Here is a 24,827-nt window from a genome sequence, read left to right as displayed (position 1 = left end):
TGGACCAGTAACAGTCCAGATCTAAATCCCATAGATAATCTGTGGTAAGACTTGAAACTTGCTGTTCACACACGTCTCTATCCAATCTCACTTAGCTAGAGCTAGTTTGCAAAGAAGAATGGGAAAAAATTTCAGCCTCCGGATGTGCAAAATCGCTTGAGATATATTGTACCCCAAAAGACTTGCAACAGTAATTGCAGAAAAGGTGGTCCTACAAAGTATTGACTCAAATGAGGCTGAATACAAATGCACATCACAATTTTCAGTTTTATGTTTTTTTAAATATTTAAAAAAACATGTATCATTTCCTTAACACTTCACAAATACTTACTAAATGGTGTTGGTATATCACATAAAATCTCAATAAAATGCATGTAGGCTTGTTGGTGTAACGTGAAAAAATGTGGAAAAGTTCACAAGTATGAGTACTTTTTCAAGGCACTGTGCTTGTATGTTTACCTTTGTTAATGGGCTGCTGCACCTTATCCTTCCTGGTTAGTCCTCTGATCAAGTTTTAGTATGTGGGGGATTGGTGGTTTGCCAAGATAAAACAGTGAGCTGTCCACATTGTATACAGAATAAATCCAATTGCTGGATGGTCTCTTTGAGCAATTATTTTATTGAAATTGATAACAGTAAACACAGACCGATTTTGGATCTATTCTGCATACCAGCTGGACAGAGCACTGTTTTACGCCAGCACACTACCAATCCTTCACATCGAGTAAGTAATAGTGCCTCCATTGTGCCTTCCTCCTTTAACTCTTTCCATGCTCAATTAAATTACAAATAATATTTATTTATTTTACTCATTTATATAGCGCAATTAATTCCACAGCGCTTTACAGACATTATCGGCAATATGAAACTCAACTCATCCCACTCCCACAATGTCAGGTGGTGGCATCTTCTTTTCTGTACTCTGGCACAGATGGTGCAATGAAGTGATGCAGCCTGACATGCCTTGCATGACCCTGACATTTGACAGGAGGAGAATGAATGTTGGATCAAGGATGACTCTCTGCTCTGCCACTGTTTTTAACATTATTTGGTTACTAGAGTTACCCATATAATTAATGCAGGCTCAAGAGGCTCACTGCTAAACCATCTATAAATTGAAAGGATTGCCAAATGGGCAGTCTGGCCCTGCCCCTAACACATAGACATCTAAATACTTAGGCAAGCATCAGACTGCTCCAGTAAAATATATAACAATAAATAGAAAAATGTATACTCTTCAGTATGAAATTGCAAAACCAAGAGGGAAAAGTTATGGAATTATGAAACTCTGAAGATTGAAAAACATGTTAATGATATGCAAATGATGAAAAAATAGAAACAAAATTTTCAAAACATCTTGATTTATTCAGTATCCATTAGGAGAAATATACCACTTTTATGCGTTTGCATGCTGTCAATTAGGTAATTAATTGTTGTTATGAACTGGAATCTTTTGCCACACTGAAAGCACTTGGGTACCCAAATCATCAAGGTCTGCTGCTGGCAGCTTCCTTTGCAATAGCCGATAAATTACATCGCAAATGTGTTCGATAAGAAACAAGTCTGGAGACACTGCAGGCCAAGGAAGCAGGTGTAGGCCATGCAGGCTATTCAAAGTAGCACGAGCAACATGACGCTTGGCATTGTCATGTTGAAAAATGGCTCCTGGAACACTTTGGAGAAATGTGGCCAGTTGTTGCCTACGTGTCCTTGTCAGATTTGAATGGTCAGTAGTGATCCATTCTATATTTCAAGTGAAATTGGACATCACATACCAAGCCTTAGGTGTCAAACAGTGTCTGCACAAACCATGAGAAGGTGTTTTCACCTCATTGAGCTATGAGACAGACATTAAGCTACAGGTCTTCCATTGACCTGATGCAAAACATGGTAATGGAGGCAGGAATGAAAGTATATCCTCTTCAGCATTGAGTCCTGCTTGTCTTTGATGCAATGATAGCCTGAGATTCATCTGGAGATGCTGTGGGCAATGCCGTGAAGAGTCCATTATGAGAGGCAGGGCCAGCTCCAGGTTTTTGTGGGCCCTGGGCGAAAGAGTCTCAGTGGGCCCCTTTAACACATACCACGATTCATGATGCACAGATACCGCAGAGAAATATATATATATATATATATATATATGTAGTACAGTGCCAAAGATGTCACTTCTTACATTACATGAGTGATATCTATTGTAAATTCTACCATAGCTCAGAAACCGGTGAATCCTCGCAGCGCACAGTGCATACCGGACAGTATAGTCCTCCATATAGTATTATGGGCACCACATAGTCTTCTATACAGTATTATGGGCCCCATAAAATGCTCCATACAGAATACTGGCCCCCATAAAATGCTCCATACAGAATACAGGCCCCCATAAAATGCTCCATACAGGAAACTGGTCCCCATATAACGCTCCATACAGGATACTGGTCCCCATATAACGCTCCATACAGAATACTGGCCCCCATAAAATGCTCCATACAGAATACTGGCCCCCATAAAATGCTCCATACAGAATACTGGCCCCCATATAACGCTCCATACAGAATACTGGCCCGCATATAATGCTACTTACAGAATACTGGCTCTGATATAACGCTCCATACAGAATACTGGCCCTCATATAATGCTCCATGCAGGCTGTGCCCCAACATAATGCCCCATGCAGGATGTCACCCCGCCCCATATAATGCCCCATGCAGGATGTCACCCCGCCCCATATAATGCCCCATGCAGGATGTCACTTCCCCCCCATATAATGCCCCATGCAGGATGTCACCTTCCCCCATATAATTCTCCATGCAGGATGTCACTCCCCCCCATATCATGCCCCATGCAGGATGTCACCCCCCCATATAATGCCCCATGCAGGATGTCACTTCCCCCATATAATACCCCATGCAGAATGTCTCTACCCCCATATAATGCCCCATGCAGGATGCCACTCCCCTATATAATGCCCCATGCAGGATGTCACCCCCTCATATAATGCCCCATGCAGGATGTCTCCCCCCCATATAATGCCTCATGCAGGATGTCACCCATCTCATATAATGCCCCATGCAGGATGTCACTCCCCCCCATATAATGCCCCATGCAGGATGTCACTTCCCCCCATATAATGCCCCATGCAGGATGTCACCCTCCCCATATAATGCCCCATGCAGGAGGTCACTCCCCCCATATAATGCCCCATGCAGGATGTCACTTCCCCCCATATAATGCCCAATGCAGGATGTCACTTCCCTCTCATATAATGCCCCATGCAGGATGTCACCCCCCATATAATGCCCCATGCAGGATGTCACCCCCCCATATAATGCCCCATGCAGGATGTCACTTCCCCCCAATATAATGCCCCATGCAGAATATCACTTCCCCCCATATAATGCCCCATTCACGATGCCACTTCCCCCCCATATAATGCCCAACGCAGGATGTCACTCCCCCCCATATAATGCCCCATGAAGAATGTCACTCCCCCCCCATATAATGCCCCATGCAGGATGTCACCCCTCCCATATAATGCCCCATGCAGGATGACATCACCCCCCCATATAATGCCCCATGCCTCCATACATTAAAAAAAAAATCAAATACTCACCTCACTTCTCACCTGCTACCGCTGCTCAGCGTCGCCGGCGTCTTCCCGCTCTGCGCTGTGACTGCTCAGGAGAGGGCGCGTTGGAAAGATGTCATTGTGCCCTCTGACCTGAGACCTCACAATGCAGCAGCCATGGAAGACACCGGAGCTGCTGCGGAGGCACGGAGAGAGGAAAGTATTGTGCCGGGACCCTGAGCAAGTGGGGGGGTGGGCACTGGCACCGCTCTCCTCCACTCACGTGTCCCATAATGCGCCGGGGTTACCGACGGTGAGTGGGCCCCCCGCCTGCTCAGGGCCCACTCACCGCCAGGCCTGACAAGAAGTCATGAAAGTGTCCCAGGAACTGTTTTTCAACACAACAACACTTGGAAGCATGTTGCTTCTCCTACTATGAGCAGCCTACATGGCGTAAATGACGCGCCCCTGGGCCTGCTGTGTCGCGCAGCGTCTCGCGCACGGGGGCTTACCCGGAACCGGATCAGATGAGGGTTGTAGTCTCCGAGTGGCGGGGACCCGGTCCGTGCCCAGGGAGTCAACTCAGTGTGTGGCAGTCTTGATAGATGTTATTTGAGTGTCGACTACGCCACCCGTTGATTTGCAGCTATGGAGCTGCCGCTGCAGGGCAGACCGCTGAGGCCGGTGTAGAATTGTGCAGCGTGATGTATAACCCCCAACGGGAGGGGTATGGCCTCAGGGCAGCCGACGTGGAAGATGAGGGTAGCAGGAACCACTCAGAGACGGTGCGGTGTAATTCAGGGTCTTTACTGGTAACAACGATAGACCCTCCCGGAGTACTTGCTAGCGAACGGGGCCTGGTCAGTCCTTGAGCAGATGGGATCTCCCCTGGCCAGGCGGAGTTGTAGGCCTCCCAAACTGACTGTACTCTTCTGGCTACCTTGCTAGAAGCGGATATAAGTAGCCCACGTCCCTGAGTGTACCGTGTGGTGCTCACCCGTATGGCCGGTGACTCGGGGCCTTCTAATGGCTTCCGCTCCACGATGGCGGCGCTGGTCCCACGCGTGTGACCGTGCCTTCGGGTTTCTGGGCCTGAGGGCCTGAAATCCCCTGCCGGTCGGCTTCTGCTGCTGGGTAAGAGTTAGTCCCCACAGCCTCGGACGCCGGGTCCGGTAAGAAAGCTTCTCAGTCAGGGCGAGCTCTGCAGCTGCCAGCCCCTGACTTGTAGTAGTATTGCTCCCACTGAGCTTCTGCTGTTTCTTCCTGTGACTGTTTCTTGTCTCTACTCTCCTTGACTGACTAACCCTGCTTCAGCCCCGGGTTTATATAGGGGAAGGTCTTCCCCTCCCAAGACTGGACAGGAGGTGTGGCATGCACAGGATCCCTGGCCAAGAGACCTCCCACCTGCTCTCAGACATAACATTGCTTGTTACTGTGGAAACCAGACCCCTGGGGTGCCACATAAACGTGCTACCATGATCTGCGGTGTCTCTGAACTTGACTCCCATCAAACACATCTGGGACATTATTGGTTGGCTTTTGCACAGGGCGTCCAATATGGCAGAACACACCCCAGACAACAATTAATAACCTCATTGATAGCAGCCAAGATGTCTAAGTGCATGTATTTCTGTCTATAGCATTCATATTCGATTCTGAGTAAATCAAGATATTTTGAAAATTGTCATCATTTGCATATAATTTGCACATCTATCAATCCTGTGATTTACATGATTCTACAACTTTTCCTTATTAGTGTTGCAATTTCGATGTTGAGGACTGTATATTATTATTATTATTTATTATTATAGCGCCATTTATTCCATGGCGCTTTACATGTGAAAAAAGGGGTATACATACATGAACAATTACAATGATCTTTAACAAAACGTGACAGCGACTGGTACAGGAGGAGCGAGAACCCTGCCTGCGAGAGCTCACAATCTACAGGGGATGGGTGAGGATGGGTGGAGCAATGGTTACTGCAGGTTGTAGGCTTGTCAGAAGAGGTGAGTCTTCAGGTTCTTTTTGAAGGTTTCCATGGTAGGCGAGAGTCTGATATGCTGGGGTAGAGAGTTCCAGAGTAGGGGGGATGCACGGGAGAAATCTTGCATACGATTGTGAGAAGAGGAGATAAGAGAGGAGTAGAGCAGGGGATTTTGTGAGGATTGGAGATTGCGTGCAGGTATGTACCGGGAGACTAGGTCACAGATATATGGAGGAGACAGGTTGTGGATGGCTTTGTATGCCATGGTTAGAGTTTTGAACTGGAGTCTCTGGGCAATGGGGAGCCAGTGAAGGGATTGACAGAGAGGAGAGGCCGAGGAATAGCGTGGGGACAGGTGGATTAGTCGGGCAGCAGAGTTTAGGATAGATTGGAGGGGTGCAAGAGTGTTAGAGGGGAGGCTACAGAGCAGGAGGTTGCAGGCGGGAGATGATGAAGGCGTGCACTATTGTTTTTGCAGATTCGTGGTTGAGGAATGTGCGGATCCAGGAGATATTTTTGAGTTGGAGTCAGCAGGAAGTAGAAAGGGCTTGGATATGTGGTTTGAAGGCGAGGTCAGAGTCCAGGGTTAACCCAAGGCAGCGAGCTTGTGGAATTAGGGAGAGTGAACAGCCATTGACGTTGATAGATAGGTCAGGTGGGGGGGGTGAATGAGATGGTGGAAAGACGATGAGTTCTGTTTTATCCATGTTAAGTTTTAGAAATCTGTCAGAGAAGAAGGATGAGATAGCGGACAGACATTGTGGGATTTTGGTTAGTAGGGAAGAGATATCGGGTACAGAGAGATAGATCTGTGTGTCGTCAGCATAGAGGTGGTACTGAAAGCCGTGAGACTCTAGGAGCTGTCCCAGGCCAAAGGTGTAGATGGAAAAGAGCTGGGGTCCTAGGACTGAACCTTGGGGGACACCGACAGAGAGGGGGCGAGATGAGGAAGTGGTGTGTGAGTGGGAGACACTGAATGTCCTGTCTATTAAATATGAGGAGATCCAAGATAGGGCCAAGTCTTTGATGCTAAGAGATGAGAGAATCTGTAGTAAAAAGGAATGGTTCACTGTGTTGAAGGCAGATGACAGGTCTAGGAGGAGGAGGCCAGAGTAGTGTCGCTTGGATTTAGCGGTTAGTAGGTCGATGGTGAGTTTAGTCAGGGCAGTTTCAGTAGAATGGTGTGTCGGAAGCCAGATTGGAAGCAGTCAAAGAGAGAGCAGGAAGAGAGGTGTGAGGACAGTTCAAAGTGGACATGTTGTTCCAGAAGTTTTGAGGCATAGGGGAGGAGTGATATGGGGCGATAGCTAAACAGAGAGGATGGGTCGAGGGATGGCTTTTTGAGGATGGGTGTGATCAAGGCATGTTTGAAGCATGAGGGCTAGACACCAGTTGTTAGTGACAGGTTGAAAAGGTGGGTTAGGGTTGGGATATTAAGATATAGGTAAGAATGTTTGACTTCAATAACAAAAGTTCCTATTATTTTGTAACTGTCAATCTTTATTTTTCTGCTCCCAGACATAATCATTGAGCCAAGGTTTCCAGACATTCTGACATCATTTGGAAATAGCAATATGGCAACAGGCACTATATCGTTGTTTTGTATCATTTCAAACTACTGGCCACAAAATGCTAAACTTGTATGGTTAAAAAATGGAAATAAGCTAGATAATAAGGAAATTGAGTTTACATCGATGAAGCAAGAAAATGCAATGTACTCTGGAAACAGTTTACTGAATGTGTCTATAGAAAGCTGGGACAGAGACATTTATTCATGTCAGGTCACCCAACAGAAGAAAACTGTCACCCAGGTTCTAGAAAAACCTCAAGGTATGGAGGCTGCTTTCATTTCATACTGATTTTATTTTATAAAATATTCTGGATGTGTAGTACCAGTCAAAAGTTTGGACACATATGTTTAAGAAATGGTTTCCTAAATGGTGCCTAAAATCATTCTCCATTCTTATTAGGTGTTAATATATTTTATAGGGCTATTATATTATATAGAAGGGTATGCGGGACCATTTTATTATATGGAAGGCGTTGTGGGGACCATTACTTTATATAGAGGTCTATGTGGGGTCATTATACTATATTGAAGGGAATGTGAGGTCATTATACTATATTGAAGGGAATATGGGGCCATTACATTATATGGAAGGCTATTTGGGGCCCATTACATTATATGTACAATTGAAACCAAAAATGTTCATACTCTATATAAAAAGACACATATGCATGTTTTTCTCAATATCTGACATGAAATCAGAATAAACCTTTCCCGTTTTAGGTCAGTTAGGATTACCATCATTTTTAATATTTGCCAAATGCCAGAATAATGAGAGAGAGAGAATGTTTTAAGGAATTTTTATTTCTTACTGCAAAGTCAAAAGTTTACATACATTTCATTAGTATTTTGTACCATTGTCCTTAAACTGAATGACTTGGGTCAAACGTTTCGGATATCGGAATTTGGGCCCATTCGTCCTGACAAAACTGGTGTAACTGATCCAGGTTTGTAGGTCACCTTGCACGCACCTGCCTTTTCAGCTTTGCCCATAAGTTTTCAATAGGATTGAGATGAGGGCTTTGTGATGGCCACTCCAAAACATTGAGTTTGTTTATCCTTGAGCCACTTTGTTACCATTTTGGCAGTATGGTTAGTGTCATGGTCCATTTTGAAGACCCATTTCTGCCCAAGCTTTAACTTCCTGGCAGATGTCTTCAGATCTTGCTTCAGTATTGCCACATAATCTTCTTTTTTCATGATGCTATCTATTTTGTCAAGTGCACCAGTCCCTCCTGCAGCAAAACAACCCCACAACATGATGCTGCCACTCCCGTGTTTCACAGTTTGGATGGGGTTCTTAGGCTTCCAAGATTCTCTCTTTTTTTCCAAATGTAACAATGGTCATTATGCCCAAAAAGTTCAATTTTAGACCACAAGACATGTCTCCAAAAACTAAGGTCTTTGTTCCTGTGTGCAGTTGCAAACATTAATCTGGCTTTTTTATGTTTCTTTTGGAGTAATGGCTTCTTCCTGGCAGAGTGGCCTTTCAGCCCATGTTGATACAGTATTCGTTTCACTGTGGATATTGACACAATCTTACCAGCTTCCGCCATCATCTTCACAAGGTCTTTTGCTTTTGTCCTTGGGTTGATATGCACATGTCGGACCAAAGCACATTCATCTCTGGGACACAGAACCCATCTCCTTCCTGAGAAGTATGATGGCTGGACATTCCCATCTTATTTGTACTTGCGTATAATTGTTTGTACAGATGAACGAGGCACCTTCAGGTATCTTGCAATTGTACCCAAGGATGCGCTAGACTTGTGCAAGTCCACAATTCTATTCCTGATATCTTGGCTGATTTCTTTAGACTTTCCTATGATGCTACACAAAGAAGCAGTGTGTTTCTGGTGTGCATTAAAACACATCCACATATGTGTCTCTAATTAACTCATATGTTGCTAAAAAAGCTATTAGAAGCTTCCAAAACAAAAACACATGACATCATCATATGGGCAGTCCAGAATTGTTTAAAGGCATAGTAATCTTAGTGTATGTAAACTTTTGACTTTGCAGTAAGTAATAAAAATGCCTTAGAAAATTCTCTCTCTCTCTCATTATTCTGGCATTTGGCAAATATTAAAAATGATGGTAATCCTAATTGACCTAAAACGGGAAATGTCTATTCTGATTTCATGTGAGAAATTGAGAAAAACATGCATATGTGTCTTTTTATATAGTGTATGTAAACTTCTGGTTTCAACTGTAGGTCTATGTGGGGCCATTATATTATATGGAGAGCTATGTGAGGGTTACTATATAATTTGAAAGTCAATGTGGGTCGATTACATTTAATGGAAGGCAATGTGGGGCCATTATAGCATATGGAGGACTATGTGGGGGCCATTATACAATGTGGAGGGTTGTGGGGGCCATCATCATACAGTGTGGAGGTTTGTGTGGGGGCCATCATACTGTGTGGGGGCCATCATATTGTGTGGAGGACTGTGTTGGGGTCACAGTTGGGGCATCATACTGTGTTGGGGTCACTATACTTTACCGAGTCGGTATAGTATGGTCATTATACTGTGCATCTGGAGGGTGCTTTGTAGGAATTTACTGTGTGGGTAGCATATTGTCTTTAGGGAGCACTTTTCTTGGCATCATACTTTATTGGAACAATGAAAGGGTAATCTAGGAGGAAAATTACTCTGTAAAGGCTGCAAAATTGTGAGATATGCTCCAAATTATTATTTTTTTTAGGAGTATCTGACAAGTATTGTGTGATTCCGTGTGCCTTGCCACAAACCTTACTCCAGTTCTTCATGAATTAGATGAGCTGTGGTGTCACAACCCCACTCCAACTCAGCTCTGCCAATATTGGTGAAGCTGGGTGAAACAGGTGTGAAACCACCAAATGTAGCAACATTTTGCACAACTTTACTTTGTGCAAAAGCTCTGCGAAGTTTCATAATGATTTATGCTAGAATTTTGATGCCATCACTTTGATGAATCAGGGCCTAGTGTCTCAAATGAATTTAAAATGTTTTCTACCTCTTTGATATTGAAGAATATTGATGACCTATCTTTAGGTCATCAATATCAAAGTTCTCAGGAGACATTGCACAATAAATTGTATGGTCCATTTACTCTTGCGGGGTGTAGTTTCCAAAATGGGGTCACTTGTGAGGGGTTTCCACTGTTTAGACACATCAGGGTCTCCGCAAACATGTCATGACATCTGCTATCGATTCCAGACAGTTTTGCACTCCAAAAATCAAATGGTGCTCCTTTCCTTCCGAGCCCTGCCATCTGCCCAAACAGTAATTTTCCACCACATATTGGTAGCAATGTACTTAGGAGAAATTTCACAACAAATTGTAGGGTCTATTTTCTCCTGTTACCCTTGCGAAAATGCAAAATTTGGCTCTAAAGCAACATTTTTGTGGGAAAAAATACAATTTTAATTTTTTTCTTCCAAATTGCTTTAGTTCTTGTGAAGCACCCGAAGGGTTAATAAACTTATTGGATGTGGTTTCGTGCACTTTGAGGGGTGCTGTTTTGAAAATGGTGCTAATTTTGAGTATTTTCTGTCACAGAAGCCCTTCAAAGTCACTTCAAATGTGATGTGGTCCTGAAAACAATGTTTTTTGAAATTTTGTTGTAAAAAATGAGAAATTGCTGATCAAGTTTTAATCCTTCTAACTTCATAACAAAAAAATTGATGTTTCAAAAATGATGCTGATGTAAAATAGGCATGTGTTAAATGTTTTTTATTAACTGTTTTATGTGATATAGCTATCTGGTTTAAGGACATACAAATTAAAAGTTTAAAAATTGCAAAATGTTAAAAATTTTCCCTAAATTTCTATAGTTTTACAAATAAATGCAAAAAAAAGCCTAAATTTACCACTAACATAAAGTACAATATAAAACAAAACAAGTGGAATCCGGAACTCATTAGAAATTTTTTTATTAGAAACAAAGAATAGTGTATAGGCAGTATTTTTTGACGTTTCGGTCTTTATGACCTTCTTCAGAATTACACTAGAGGTCTATAATTTCATATACAGTATATCCAATTGAGGAACTAAGAATCCGGCTGATCATAAAACAAATAGCAGCCCCTATGCTCCTGGGCTTGCAGTGTCTACTCCATTGATTTTCACACTCATTACGGCTGCAGAAGCTGTAGCTGAGTTGAAGAAATGGACACACATGGCGTACTTTCACAGGCAGATCAGGGCAGGTTTTGAGAAACCGTTGAACCACTAAGTTGAGCATGTGGACCAGGCATGTTACATGTGCGAGGTTCCCGAGCTTCAGAGCCACCACCAGGTTACAGCCATTGTCACACATGGCCATGCCTGGCTGTAGGTTCAGGGGCGAGAGCTACTGACCAGTCTGGTCTGTTAGACCTTTCAACAACTCTGCGGCGATGTACGGTTTGTCACCTAAGCAGATTAGCTTCAGCAGAGCCTGCTGCCGCTTGGCCGACGCAGTGCTTGAGTGCTTCCAGCTTCCAACTGATGTTGACGTTTCGCAGATGGAGGGTGAGGAGGAGGTGCATGAACTGCTGTAGAAGGTGGGGGCACCCCAGCGAGGGAATAAATAGACTTTTTTTTTTGTTCGGTAGGGACTGTAATAAGGCAATAATCCCTGACTAGGTGCCTGTAATACGCTATCCCTAGTGCGACAGCTTACTGTACATGAATTGTAGATAAGAGAGGTAATATAGTAATATTGTAGAATATAGAATAGATTTGAATCGGCCCTGGAAACATTTTTTTGTACGTAGCAGAACCAAACTGTGGAGCAGCCATGCCTGCTTGCATGAATTTCTGAGTACTGATCACCACATAAATTCTGAATCTGTCAATGATTTTTTTGAAAAAAGCAATCAAGTTATAGACAGTGTAAGAGATGTATGTGACCAGAATGAAGAATCATTTCCAGCAGATGATACCTAGCACCAGTCCCTGTACTAAATGCAACTAACAGCGGTATTAATAGGGAATAGAATAGAATTATTTCTTTTTTTCCGTGGAAATAGCAAGGACTATAAGGCAATCATTTATGATTAGATGCCTGTAATACTCTATCCCTAGTGTGACAGCTCACCATACATGAATTGAAGATAAGAGAGGTAATGTAGTAATTCTGTAGAAAATAGAATAGATTTGAATCGGCCCTGAAAAAAGATTTTTAGGTATGTGGCAGCACCAAACTGTGGAGGAATGCAAGCAACCCTGCCTGCTGTGATGAATTTCTGAGTGCAGATCACAGTAAAAAACATGAATCTGCCAATGAGTTTTTTGAAAAAAACAATCAAGTAAAAGACACTGGAAGAGATGTATGTGACCAGAATGAAGACTCAGCGGTATTAATAGGGAATAGAATAGACTTTATCTTTTTAGTTATATATTTTTTTCTGTTGCAGCAGCAAGGACTATAAGGCAATAATCCCTGACTAGATGCCTGTAATACGCTATTCCTAGTGTGACCGCTCACCATACACAAATTACAGATAAGAGAGGTAATATAGTAATATTGTAGAATATAGAATAGATTTGAATCAGCCTTGAAATATATTTATTTTTGTACGTAGCAGCACCAAGGCCTGTTATTTCATCAACCCTGCCAGGGAATATAGTGGAGCATTTTGCATCTACTCAGCCTGATATGAAAGAAACCAGAATCTTCTGTACTCACTGTACAATTATTAATGTGGGCATCATAAACACCCTTTAATAATTTATAGCAAGGGTAGCATGATCACCCTGTTGATATAGTAACATAGTAACATAGTTTTTAAGGTTGAAGGAAGACTAAGTCCATCTAGTTCAGCCCATAGCCTAACATGTTGATCCAGAGGAAGGCAAAAAAAAACATTTAGGCAAACACTAAGCTCCACATTGGGGAAAAAAATTCCTTCCTGACTCCACATACAGCAATCAGACTAGTTCCCTGGATCAACGCCCTATCAAGGAATCTAGTATATATAACCTGTAATATTATACTTTTCAAGAAAAGCATCCAGGCCCTTCTTAAATTTTAGTAGTGAATCACTCATTACAACATCATGCGGGCAGAAAGTTCCATAGTCTCACTGCTCTTATAGTAAAGAATCCGCGTCTCTGATTATGATTAAACCTTCTTTCCTCCAGACGTAGAAGAAGCCCCCTTGTCCCCGTCTCATGCCTCAGAGTAAAAAGATCAGTAGAAAGGTCTTTGTACTGTTCCCTCATATACCTGTACATAGTAATAAGATCACCCCTAAGCCTTCGTTTTTCCAAACTAAATAACCCCAAGTGTAATAACCTGTCTTGGTATTGCAGACCCCCCCAGTTCTCTAATAACCTTGGTCACTCTTCTCTGCACCCGCTCTAGTTCAGCTATGTCTTTCTTATACACCTGAGACCAGAACTGTACACGGTATTCTAAGTGTACTAGTGACTTGTTTACAGGTAAAATTATGTTCTCCTCATGAGCATCTATGCCTCTTTTAATGCATTCCATTATTTTATTTGCCTTTGCAGCAGCTGCCTGACACTGGCCACCAAACTGGCCAATATGTTAAAAAGAAGCGGGCCCAATACTGACCCCTTTGGTACCCCACTGTTAACTGTGACCCAGTCTGAGTGTGTTCCATTAATAACCACCCTTTTTTTCCTATCACTGACCCAGTTCTTAACCCACTTACATATATTTTCCCCTATCCCGATTGTTCTCATTTTATGTATCAAGTTTTGTGTGGAACCGTATCAAAAGCATTTGAAAAGTCCATATACACAACATCCACTGCATTTCCTTGGTCCAATCCGGAACTTACCTCTTCATAAAAGCTGATCAGATTAGTTTGACAGGAACGGTCCCTCGTAAACCCATGTTGATATTGGGACATGAGGTTAGTCCTCTTCAGATACTCTAGTATAGCATCTCTTAGAAAACCCTCCAGGATTTTACCCACAGTAGAGGTTAAGTTACTGGCCTATAATTTCCAAGTTCAGTTTTTGTCCCCTTTTTGAATATTGGCACCACATTTGCTATACGCCAGTCCTGTGGTACAGACCCTGTTATTATGGAATCTTTAAAGATTAAAAATAATGGTCTATCTATGACTTTACTTAATCCCTGCAGTACTCGCGGGTGTATCCCATCCGGGTCCGGGGATTTGTCAACTTTAGTGATTTTTAGACGCCGCCGTACTTCCTGCTGGGTTAAGCAAGTGACATTTAATGGAGAATTTTGTTATAACTGATCCTGTTTTCTGTCATGCGATTTCCTTGTGTAAATACTGTTGAAAAAAAATCATTTAGCATATTGGCTTTTTCTTCATCCTCATCCACCATTTCACCCAGACGATTTTTAAGGGGGCCAACACTATCATTTTTTAGTTTCATACTATTTATGTAGTTAAAGAATATTTTGGGATTATTTTTACTTTCTCTGGCAATGAGTCTCTCTGTCTCAATCTTTGCTGCCTTGATTTGGTTTTTACATAATTTTTTTAGTTTTCTCTATTTATTTAATGCCTCATCACTACCTACCTGCTTTAGTTCTCTAAATGCTTTCTTTTTGTCACTTATTGCACCACTTACAGCTCTATTTAGCCATAGTGGTTTCCTCTTATTTCTTACATGTTTATTCCCATAGGGTATACAACCCCTGGCAATAATTATGGAATCACCGGGCTCGGAGGATGTTCATTCAGTTGTTTAATGTTGTTTAAAAAAAGAAGATCACAGACATGGCACAAAACTAAAGTCATTTCAAATGGCAACTTTAGGGCTTTAAGAAACACTAAAAGAAATCACGATAAAAAATGTGGTACTCAGTAAGGGTAATTTTTTTCAGACCAAGCAGAGGGAAAAAAATATGGAATCACTCAATTCTGAGGAAAAAATTATGGAATCATGAAACACAAACACACAAAAGAACACTCCAATACATCACTAGTATTTTGTTGCACCACTTCTGGCTTTAATAACAGCTTGCAGTCTCTGAGGCATGGACTTAATGCATGACAAACAGTACTCGAATTTGTCAGGTTTTGGATGGTTTCTGCTTTAATTGTTTTACATGAGGACAGAATACCCTCCCAGAGCTGTTGCTTAGATGTGAACTGCCTCCTGCCATCATAGACACTCCTTTTGATGATGCTCCAGAGGTACTCAATGGGGTTGAGGTCAGGGGAGCATGGGTGCCACACCATAAGTTTGTCCCCTTTTATGCCCATAGCAGCCAGAGATGCAGATGTGTTATGTGCAGCATGAGACGGGGCATTATCATGCATGAAATGATCTTGATGGTCCAGATGGATGGAGTGGAGGATGGCTGGTTGATGGAAACCCCATGCAAACATGGCTACGGCGCTAACAAGGAGGAGGTGGAGTAATGTTTTGGGCTGGAATCATGGGGAGAGAGATTGTCGGCCCTTTAAGGATCCCTGAAGGGGTAAAGATGAACTCCATAATGTATGTTGAGTTTCTCAAACAGCACTTCCTTCCATGGTTCAAGAAGAAGAACCGTGCATTCCGCAGCAAGATCATTTTCATGCATGATAATGCCCCGTCTCATGCTGCACATAACACATCTGCATCTCTGGCTGCTATGGGCATAAAAGGGGACAAACTTATGGTGTGGCACCCATGCTCCCCTGACCTCAACCCCATTGGGAACCTCAAAAGCATCATCAAAAGGAGTGTCTATGATGGTGGTAGGCAGTTCACATCTAAGCAACAGCTCTGGGAGGGTATTCTGTCCTCATGCAAAACAATTGAAGCAGAAACCATCCAAAACCTGACAAATTCAATGGACGAGAGAGTTCAGAAGCTCCTTTCGAACAAGGGGTCCTATGTGCAAATGTAACATCACCTAGAATAAAGTTTTGAGGTGAAAACTGTTTGATTTCAGTTTGTAATAACCTGCTAATGCTTAGAATTTCAAAAATGACAATTTTTTTGTTCTTTATTAAAATGAAAAGGTTGAATACTCTGCTGTGCATAATAATTTGGAACATGCATTTTGAGTGCAGTTTGAGTTTTTTATTTTTTTAAAAATATACTGTTATCATAGGCAGTTTGTACAAAAACCTTTCAATTGTACTCTAATAGTTATTTGACTGGAAAATTACAATGACTGCAATTCATATAGGTAATTTGGGAAAATCTGAGAAAATATTAATTGCATAATAATTTGGAACACAGTGTATTTGCTTTATGAGGATATTCTCCGCTGCTTCCATTATTTTTGGAGACTTATGTAAAAAAATCAGTAATTTATTATTTTTCCCCCTCCCCTTATCTCCACCCACAGGGACTCTACATTTTCATTAGATTCACATATATTCTCACGCAAGATGGGTTTTAAGGCTGATCTCACATATAAACACACACCCCCCCCCCCCCGCTTGTTTGTACGGTCATTTCTGAACAGACAATAGCCCTGTAAATTAACTGCCCAGTCATGGCTCTCATCCAGCCATGTCTCAGATATCCCCACCATGTCATAATTATTTTCCAACAAAATTAATTCTAATTCCTCCATTTTGTTGGTGAGGCTTCTGGCATTAGTGTACATGCATTTTATATATCTCTCTGTACCTCTTTTCCTTCTTACTATATTGACTGTTCTAACCCCACCCCCAATTTCTTTATTCGTGCCCAGGTCACTATCTGCACTATCTTCCCCACCTATAAAATGAATACCCTCCCCCCTAATCCCTAGTTTAAACACTCCTCCAACCTTCTAGCCATTTTCTCCCTCAGCACAGCTGCACTCTCCCCATTGAGGTGCAGCCCGTCCCTAGCGTAGAACCTGTAGCCAACTGAGAAGTCAGCCCAGTTCTCCAGGAACCCAAACCCCTCCTTCCTACACCAATTCCTGAGCCACTTATTTATCCCCCTAATCTCCCGTTGCCTCTCTGGCGTGTCACGTGGTACAGGCAGTATTTCAGAGAATATCACCTTGGAGGTCCTTGCTTTAAGTTTGCAGCCTAATTCCCTGAAATCATCTTTAAGGACCTTCCACCTACCTCTAACTTTGTCATTTGTGCCAATGTACACCATGACCGCTGGGTCCTCACCAGCCCCTCCCAGTAATCTGCCAACCTGATCAGCGATGTGCCGGACTCGAGCACCAGGTAGGCAGCACAATGTTCGACGATCCCTGTCTTTGTGACAGATTACCCTATCTGTTCCCCTAATAATTGAGTCCCCCACTACCAGCACCTGCCTGGCCTGCCCTGCTCTCCTATTTCCCCCCTTACTGGAGCTGACACTCCTCCGGCTTTCAGAGGACATGCCTTGCTGCAGCAGTGGTGGCGAAGGAGGAGAAAAAGGAGGAGAATGACACAAAAAAGTTGAAATCCTGAAGCATATTCCCATGTTTGGGTGTGAAGGGGTGTATGGGAATAGACCAGAAAAAAAATTGATTTGAGTTTATGTTCCGCTGCTGTCATCCGGTGGTGTTGAGAAGTCTGGGCCAATCCAGCCCTTGTTCATTTTGATGAGAGTCAGCCTGTCAGCATTTTCAAATGACAGGCGGATGCGCCTATCAGTTATAATAACCCCAGCGGCATTAAAAACCCACTATGACAAAATGCTAGCGGCAGGGCAGGCCAAGACCTCCAAGGCGCAGAGAGACAGTTCATGCCAAGTGTCTATCTTGGATACTCAATAATTGTAAGGCACAGAGTAATCACGGAGGACACTGGTACGGTCGGCAAGGTACTCCATCAGCATCTTCCTAAACTTTTCTCACCTTATCAGAGTACCCCACTCATCAGGTCTTGAGCGGTGGGAGGGTCTGAGAAAACTGTCTCAGACCTTTAATAGTGTTATGTTGCCTCTGCTGCATCTGGTATGTGTCTCCCTTGTGTCTACGCCTTGGTTTTCCAAGTAACTGTGATCTCTGCCGCCAGCGTTGTCAGATGGGAATTTTTTTAATAAATCTTCAACTAGGGTCTTCTGGCACTGCAACATTGTCGTAGACCTCTCTGCCACAGGAAGGAGAGATGGAAAGTTCTCCTTGTAGCATGGGTCTAGAAGGGTTACCAACCAGTAATTAGTGTTGGCCAAAATGTGTACAATGCAAGAGTCACAGGAAAGGCAGCAGAACATAAACTCTGCCATGTGTGTCAGACTGCCAACAGCCAAGACTTCTCTGTCCCCACCAAAATGGATGACTGTCCATCTCGTCCTCCACATCGTCCTCCCTCTCCTCCTCATCTTCAGGCCATCCACGCTGAACAGACAGGATGAAGGTGATGTGGGTAGTACCTTCTGTAGCGCAGTCAACAAGCTCCTGTTCGTCCCCATTATCACTCAATCCGCATTGAGAAAATGAGATGAGGCTGGGCTGTGTGGCATCACCCTGTATAGTTTTTTGCTCCATCTCAACTTGCTCTGCCAGCAAAACCTCCTCTTTAATTGTGAGCAATGAGGGTTTCAGTAGACAGAGAAGCAGGATGGTTACGCTCATTATGGTTTCATAGCCGCTCACCATCTTGGTCGAGTCCTCAAAGTTTTGGAGAACGGCACAGATGTCACACATTCATGCCCACTTATCAGCTCTTATGTGTGGAGGCTGACTGGAATACCAAAGGGCATGTTGCAGCAGGTATTCAACTACTGCCCTTTGCTGCTCACAAAGCCTTGCCAACATATGTAACGTTGAATTCCAACATGTGGTGACATCTCACACCAGTCAGTGAGCTGAAATTTGCAAACGCTGCTGCAGCACTGCCAGGGTGGCGGAAGCTGTAGCTGACTTGCGTAAATGTGCACACACGCGGCATACTTTCACAAGTAGCTCAGATAGATCTCAGTAGGTTTTGAGAAACCGCTGAACCACTAAATTGAGCACATGGGCCAGGCAAGGTACATGTGCGAGGTTGCCAAGCTTCAGAGCAGCACTGTCAGGGCAACGGAAGCTGTAACTGACTTGCATAAATGGGCACACATGTGGCGTACTTTCACAAGTAGCTCAGGCAGATCAGGGTAGGTTTTGAGAAGCCGCTGAACCACTAAGTTGAGCACGTGGGCCAGGCCTGGTACGTGTGCGAGATTGCCAAGCTTCAGAGCCACCACCAGGTTACGGCTATTGTCACATACGACCATGCCTAGCTGTAGGTTCAGGGTGGAGAGCCACAGATTAGACTGGTCTGTTAGAACTTTCAACAATTCTGCTCCGGTGTGCGGTTTGTCACCTAAGCTGATTAGCTTCAGCAGAGCCTGTTGCAACTTGGCCAAGGCACTGCTTCCAGCTTGCGACTGATGTTGATGTTTTGGCAATGGAGGCTGAGGAGGAGGTGCAGGAACTGCTGTAGAAGGTGGGGGCAACCCTGATTGAACCAGGGCCCGCAATCCTCAGCATCGGTAGCACGTGTTGAGTCCCAGGATCCTTCTGGGTCTTGGCTTCCACAATATTCAACCAGTGTGCCGTCAGGGAAATGTAGAGTCACTGGCCACAATCACTTATCCACATGTCCTTGGTTAAGAGGACCTTCCCAGTAACAGCATTGGTAAGGGCACAGCTGATGTTATGGGACATGTGCTTATGTAAGGTGGGTACGAGACACAGGGAGACATAGTGGTGGCTGGGGACCGAGTACCGAGGGACAGCCACCGCCATAAGTTGCAGAAAGCATCTGTCTCCACAAGCCTAAACTGCAACATTTCCAGGGCAAGCAGTCTGGAAATGTGACCATTTAGTATTGTGGCCTGTGAATTGGTGACTGCATATTTACATTTGCGTTTGAAGGACTGGGGTAGGTAAAACTGAACGCTGTGCTGGGACAAGAACGTGGACGTGGTTGCTGACGGTGGTTGCAAGTGTGCAACGACAGGTGCAGGGTGGGAGGCATCATCGCCTACATCATGGATAGGGGATTGGCGTGCACGTAGAACAGGGAAAGAGGCAGTGGTGTCACCTGCAGACACTGTTTCTGGACCCTGGTGTTCGGCCCAACTAGTCTGGTGCTTTGCTGTCATGTGCCTGAGCATGCTGGTTGTGGTCAGGCTGGTAGTTTTACTGCCCCTGCTGATGCTGGCATGGCAGATGTTGCAAATGGCCTTTTTTGGGTTAACTGGACAGTCTTTAAAAAAGCACCAGACTTGGGAAGACCTAACCTTTGGACTGGCAACTTCTCTCATGTTGGTGTTCTGGGGAACAGTTGCCCGCCTTGCGTCTCTGGCCACCCCACTGCCTCTTCCTGCCTGTTGTGGTTTTGCAGATCCCTCCCCCTCTGGGCGAATGTCCTCGCTGTGCATTTCAACTTCCCAGAGTGGGTCAGTGACTTCTTTATCGTCCACCACCTCGTCTTCCACTTCCGCGCCCTGGTCCTCATCCTGACTTCCTGGCAATTGTGTCTCCTCATCATCCACCCCTTGCAACAGTAATTGCACTTTCCCACCATCGCCTTTTTGTGCCCGTAGCTGCTAAAATATTTGGGCATCGCTACATATGATCTCCTCATATCCAGCTTGAAGCAGGCAGGGCGAAAAGCCAGAATCTATAAATGGAAATGTGAACAGCTCTTCAAAATGTTCAAGTGTGGGATCACTTGTCTGCGGGCACTCGGCATGGTTGGAGGAAGGAGGATCAGGGTGAAGATTATGTGGTTCAGACTCATGGCTATTGAGACTGGACCATGTGGAAGACAGGGTGGTGCTGGCAAACTGACTGGAAGCATTATCTGCTATCCAACAAACCACCTTTTCACACTGGTCTGGCTTCAAGAGTGGTGTTCTGCACCACCTTAAAAAGTGAGACAGGAAGCTAGGTCGACATGATGTGTGTGTTTGTTGTGTTCCCTCAGCAGTCACAGTTTCACCTTGCCCACAGCCTCGGGCTCTGCACTCACCATCAGCATCACGTCCACTTCCCCATCCCTTACCACGCGCCTTGCCCATTTTAAAGTGCATATGATATTTCCCTGCTGAAAAAACTTTGCAGGATTCTTATCGCAGTAAAATATGCGCTCCTCAGATGGACTTGTTACACTGCAATAGAAATATAACGATGTTATTGGTTACCGGTCAAGTCTGGGTGTACGTTTTCAAAACACAACTGCCACAGTTTAAATAGTGTAGAATTTTTTGATGCTGAGAAAACTGCAGTATTTTTATCGCAGTAAAATTTGCCCGCCTCAGATGGACTTGGTACAATGCAATAGCAATATAGCTGTCACGCACAGTGTAGGAAAGACAAAGTGCAACACAAAGAGATAACGGGAAGGGAGCCCAGACACTAGGGAAAGGGGGAGTGGAGTCATCGTAGGCTGATCTAATATCACCCTGTCTCCCCTACCGTCCCTATATTGGTTCCTCACCAATCGTCGAACAGGAAACCTAAGCCCTGTATATCCCTATAGCTTGGCCCTGGGTAGGGAAGGGCGGGATGGGGATGAGCACTGGTCAGTCCCCACTAACAACTAAAGACAACAAGGGAGACAAATGTAGGGAGAAGCAACTTAGCTTGAGCCAACTTCAGAGAGATTACACCAAACGTCCTCCAGCACCAGAGAGGAAGTAAGTTGACTGCAATAGCTCCAAGCTTTCACAAGGGAACATGTGAATATCACCAGCCCCTCCCTGTAGCAAACTGAAAGTATTTAAACACCCAGGCCAGGGTGTCAATCAGAGAAGGAGGGAGGTAGCCACTGGGTCTTAGAGTAAGACAGATTTAAAATTCTCTCCCTTGCTCAGCAGCAGCTCTCCCTACACTGCCTGTTTCTGGGGTAGACTGTGATGAGCATAGGGTCCCAGGGCTTATATAGACCCGATGATTCTAGCCAATCACAGTAATGCCACAACCAACTTGGCTATGGCATTACAGTGACTGGCAGCCTATCCCTATGTGTTTATTGGCTGTCTAAAAAGCGCCAAACATGCGGGGCAGGAACTCGAGCTTCCGCCCGAGCTTTCAAAAAATACTCGCAGAGTAACGAGCATCTCGAGCACAGTGATACTCGTATGAGTGACGAGCAGTGAAAGGCACTCTTGCTCATCACTAATGGGTATATTTTAGCATTATTCTTATGAAGCATCTATCCACTGATGAATAAGCCAAAAAAAGAAAGAATCCTAATTGGTGAAGAAATTGCACCAGGTTGTGTGCAATAACTCATTAGGAAAACATGAAACAGTAACTAAACTTTCTTCATTTTTTTTTCATATTTAACAGGCACTATAATAGTGGGTCCATGTACTGATATCCCTAGTGATCACTCAATAGACCCCCAAGAAGTGTGCAGTGTGAGGTATGGATTCAAGTATAGGCTATAAATCCTATGCTTTTCATCTGAACCACAATCGGTGTGCATGATCAGGCAGGAGCAGTGCACTCCTGTCTCCTGTGCAGCACACTTCTTCTGGTCTATTCAGAGCGTAGTGAAGTATGGCAGAGTATTGATTCAAAAGAAAGCATATGACGCACCCCCTGGGCCATATTCTTTAGGGGAATACCCGGAGCCGGATCAGATGGGGGTTGTAGTCTCCGAGTGGCTGTGACCCGGTCCGTGCCCAGGGTGTCAAGCTCAGAGTATGTGGCAGTCCTACAGATGTTATAAAGTTCGTTATGTCGACTACGCCACCCGTTGGATTGCGGTCACTACGGCCGCCGCTGCAGCAGGGTCCGCTGAGGCTGATGGTGTTGGTGCAGCTTTGGATAGTATAACCCCCAACGGGAGGGGTATAGCCTCAGGGGGTCAGGTGCAGAGGATGGGGGTTGTGGTGGTGCAGCATAGATGGTAATTAAAGACAGAGTCGGGTTGTGCAGTTTAGGGTATTTACTTACTGCTGATGTTCCGGTCACTCCAGCTTCAAGTGACCACCCGAGCCGTGCTGCGTCCACCAGGTCCTGGATTCAGCCAACCCCCAAGCAAGTCCGGAGCGTGACCCTGAGCCCTCCTTCCTGTCCTGTCTTCTGGCCGTCCCCACCAGGGATCCACCTAGGTCCAGCTCCCTCGGGCCTTCTGTTGGGAGACCCTTGGCCTTGGGTTCCCTGACCCTACACGTGGTTTGCCTTCAGGGTGGATGTGGTGGGTGGCCGTGGCAGATCCTGCCCACGGCCTCCGGTCTCTGGCTAGGGTGTGCTTTAGCCCCCACCAGTTTGGGATCCGGTACCCTGTTGCCAACTCCTCACCCTGTGCTTGTATGTGGGTTCTCAGAGTTCCTTCTTGTTTCACCCCCTCTGGGTCTTTCTTCCTTTCTCCTCTCTCTCTCTCTGGGCCTTGGGCTGCTCTGCTCCTCTGCTTTCTTCCTCTGGCTTCTCTGCAAAGACTGGCTGACTGACCCTGATCTTAGATGGTGCCCACCTTAAATACTCCCTCTATGTGTGAGCTCAGGTGACCAGCACCCAATGAGCTCCTATCTTTACCCAGGCTGCTCCCCCTATCTGCCCCTACACTACTTGGGATGTTCCACCCCCCTCCCACTCCAGCCAGGAACAGACTCGGTCGTACCTGCACATTTCTAAGTGGGAGTACCGTTGGTCTGTTCCTCGGAAATGGGATGTGTGTAGTGCATGCAGCTTTCTGAGCTCAGTTCCACACTCCATCCTTACCCGGGAGTGGAATATCACACCTCTGGCTGAGGTGCAATACCCCTGTAGCAGCCGAATCCTCAGGGTGCTACACATAGGCTTCATAGCCTCAGGGATCTATTGAGAGTGGGGTGGAGTATGGGAACCAAAAGAAAACATAAGATTCATAATCTATTTTTTCTATTGAATCCTTACCCCACCCTACTCCACTCCGTTTTCAATTGAACCCTGAGGCTATAAACTCTATACTTTTGTATTGAATTCATAATCCCTGAACTCAGCTCTATTCTCAAAAGTTCCAAGAAGAATGCAGCTCAGGAGACCAAAACACACAGCCCCTGCCTTAGTGCGCACAGAAAGTGGGCTATAGATTCAATAGAAAACAAAGGCTTCATAGCCCCCCTGAGAAGTTCACAGCTCAGGAACCAGGAGGGCACAGCTCCTGCCTGAGTGCATGCACACAGTGTGTTATGGATTCATCATGCTTTCTTCTACTCTGTGCACATACTCAGGAAGGAGCTGTGTGCTCCTGTCACCTGAGCTATGCACTTCTCTGGGCCTATTGTGCAATCAGTGCCAGTTTAGGGACCATATGGAGTGTCCTTACCTAAGTGCCATTTTTTAGATAGATGCACTATGAGACATTTATGGCCGGCCAGACATTTCTTCTGCAGCAGTTTACAGGACACCTTTAAACCTTTATTACTAATCATTCATCCAACTATGTTAAGAATTTCTGTTTTCAACATTTTTTAAATAGGGACTAAACTTTCTTAATGTTTTTTTTCTCATATTTAGCAAGCGACCATCCACTCTGTGCGCATACTCAGGCAGGAGGTACAGACTGTCATAAATAGATACGTGTTTGTGTACGAGAAGCTCTCTAAGGCTATGTGCCCACGATGCAGAAATGCTCCAGATTTTTTCCTGAGCGTTTCTGCATCTCCCTGGCAGAAAAAACGCATGCGGATTGTACATGCGGATTGTACATGCGGATTGTACATGTGTTTTTCCTGCCAGGGACATGCGGATGTGAAGCGTTCTTCACATGCATTTCCGCATGTGGATTGACAAGCGCTTTCCAAGCGATTTTTGGATCACTTGGAAAGTGCTTGACAACTTGGTCACACTATATAAATCCTTGCAACCGGCATGGATTTATATAGTGTGACCATAAAGAATGGTAAAAAATAAAAATATACTTACCTTCTGAT

The 24,827-nt window shown here is 44.5% G+C and overlaps 1 protein-coding gene across 3 annotated transcripts in view; it reads left to right on the top strand.

Moving 5' to 3' along the window:
* The window catches only part of LOC141255734 (uncharacterized), a 971,797-nt gene that overhangs the window by 926,442 nt on the left and 20,528 nt on the right, over positions 1–24,827 (top strand). For all 3 annotated transcript variants that reach the window (XM_073671120.1, XM_073671121.1, XM_073671119.1), the window contains one exon: positions 7,071–7,382. In XM_073671120.1, coding sequence (XP_073527221.1) covers positions 7,071–7,382 — 312 coding nt within the window. The remainder of the gene's footprint in view (positions 1–7,070; positions 7,383–24,827) is intronic.

The sequence above is a fragment of the Phyllobates terribilis genome, unplaced genomic scaffold (genome assembly GCF_046119375.1).
Source record: "Phyllobates terribilis strain yellow unplaced genomic scaffold, ASM4611937v1 Scaffold_1__5_contigs__length_1240528914, whole genome shotgun sequence".
NCBI classification, from domain to species: Eukaryota; Metazoa; Chordata; class Amphibia; order Anura; family Dendrobatidae; genus Phyllobates; species Phyllobates terribilis.
Note: the sequence above shows the minus strand (reverse complement) of the source record. Positions and strands in the feature narration are given on the sequence as shown.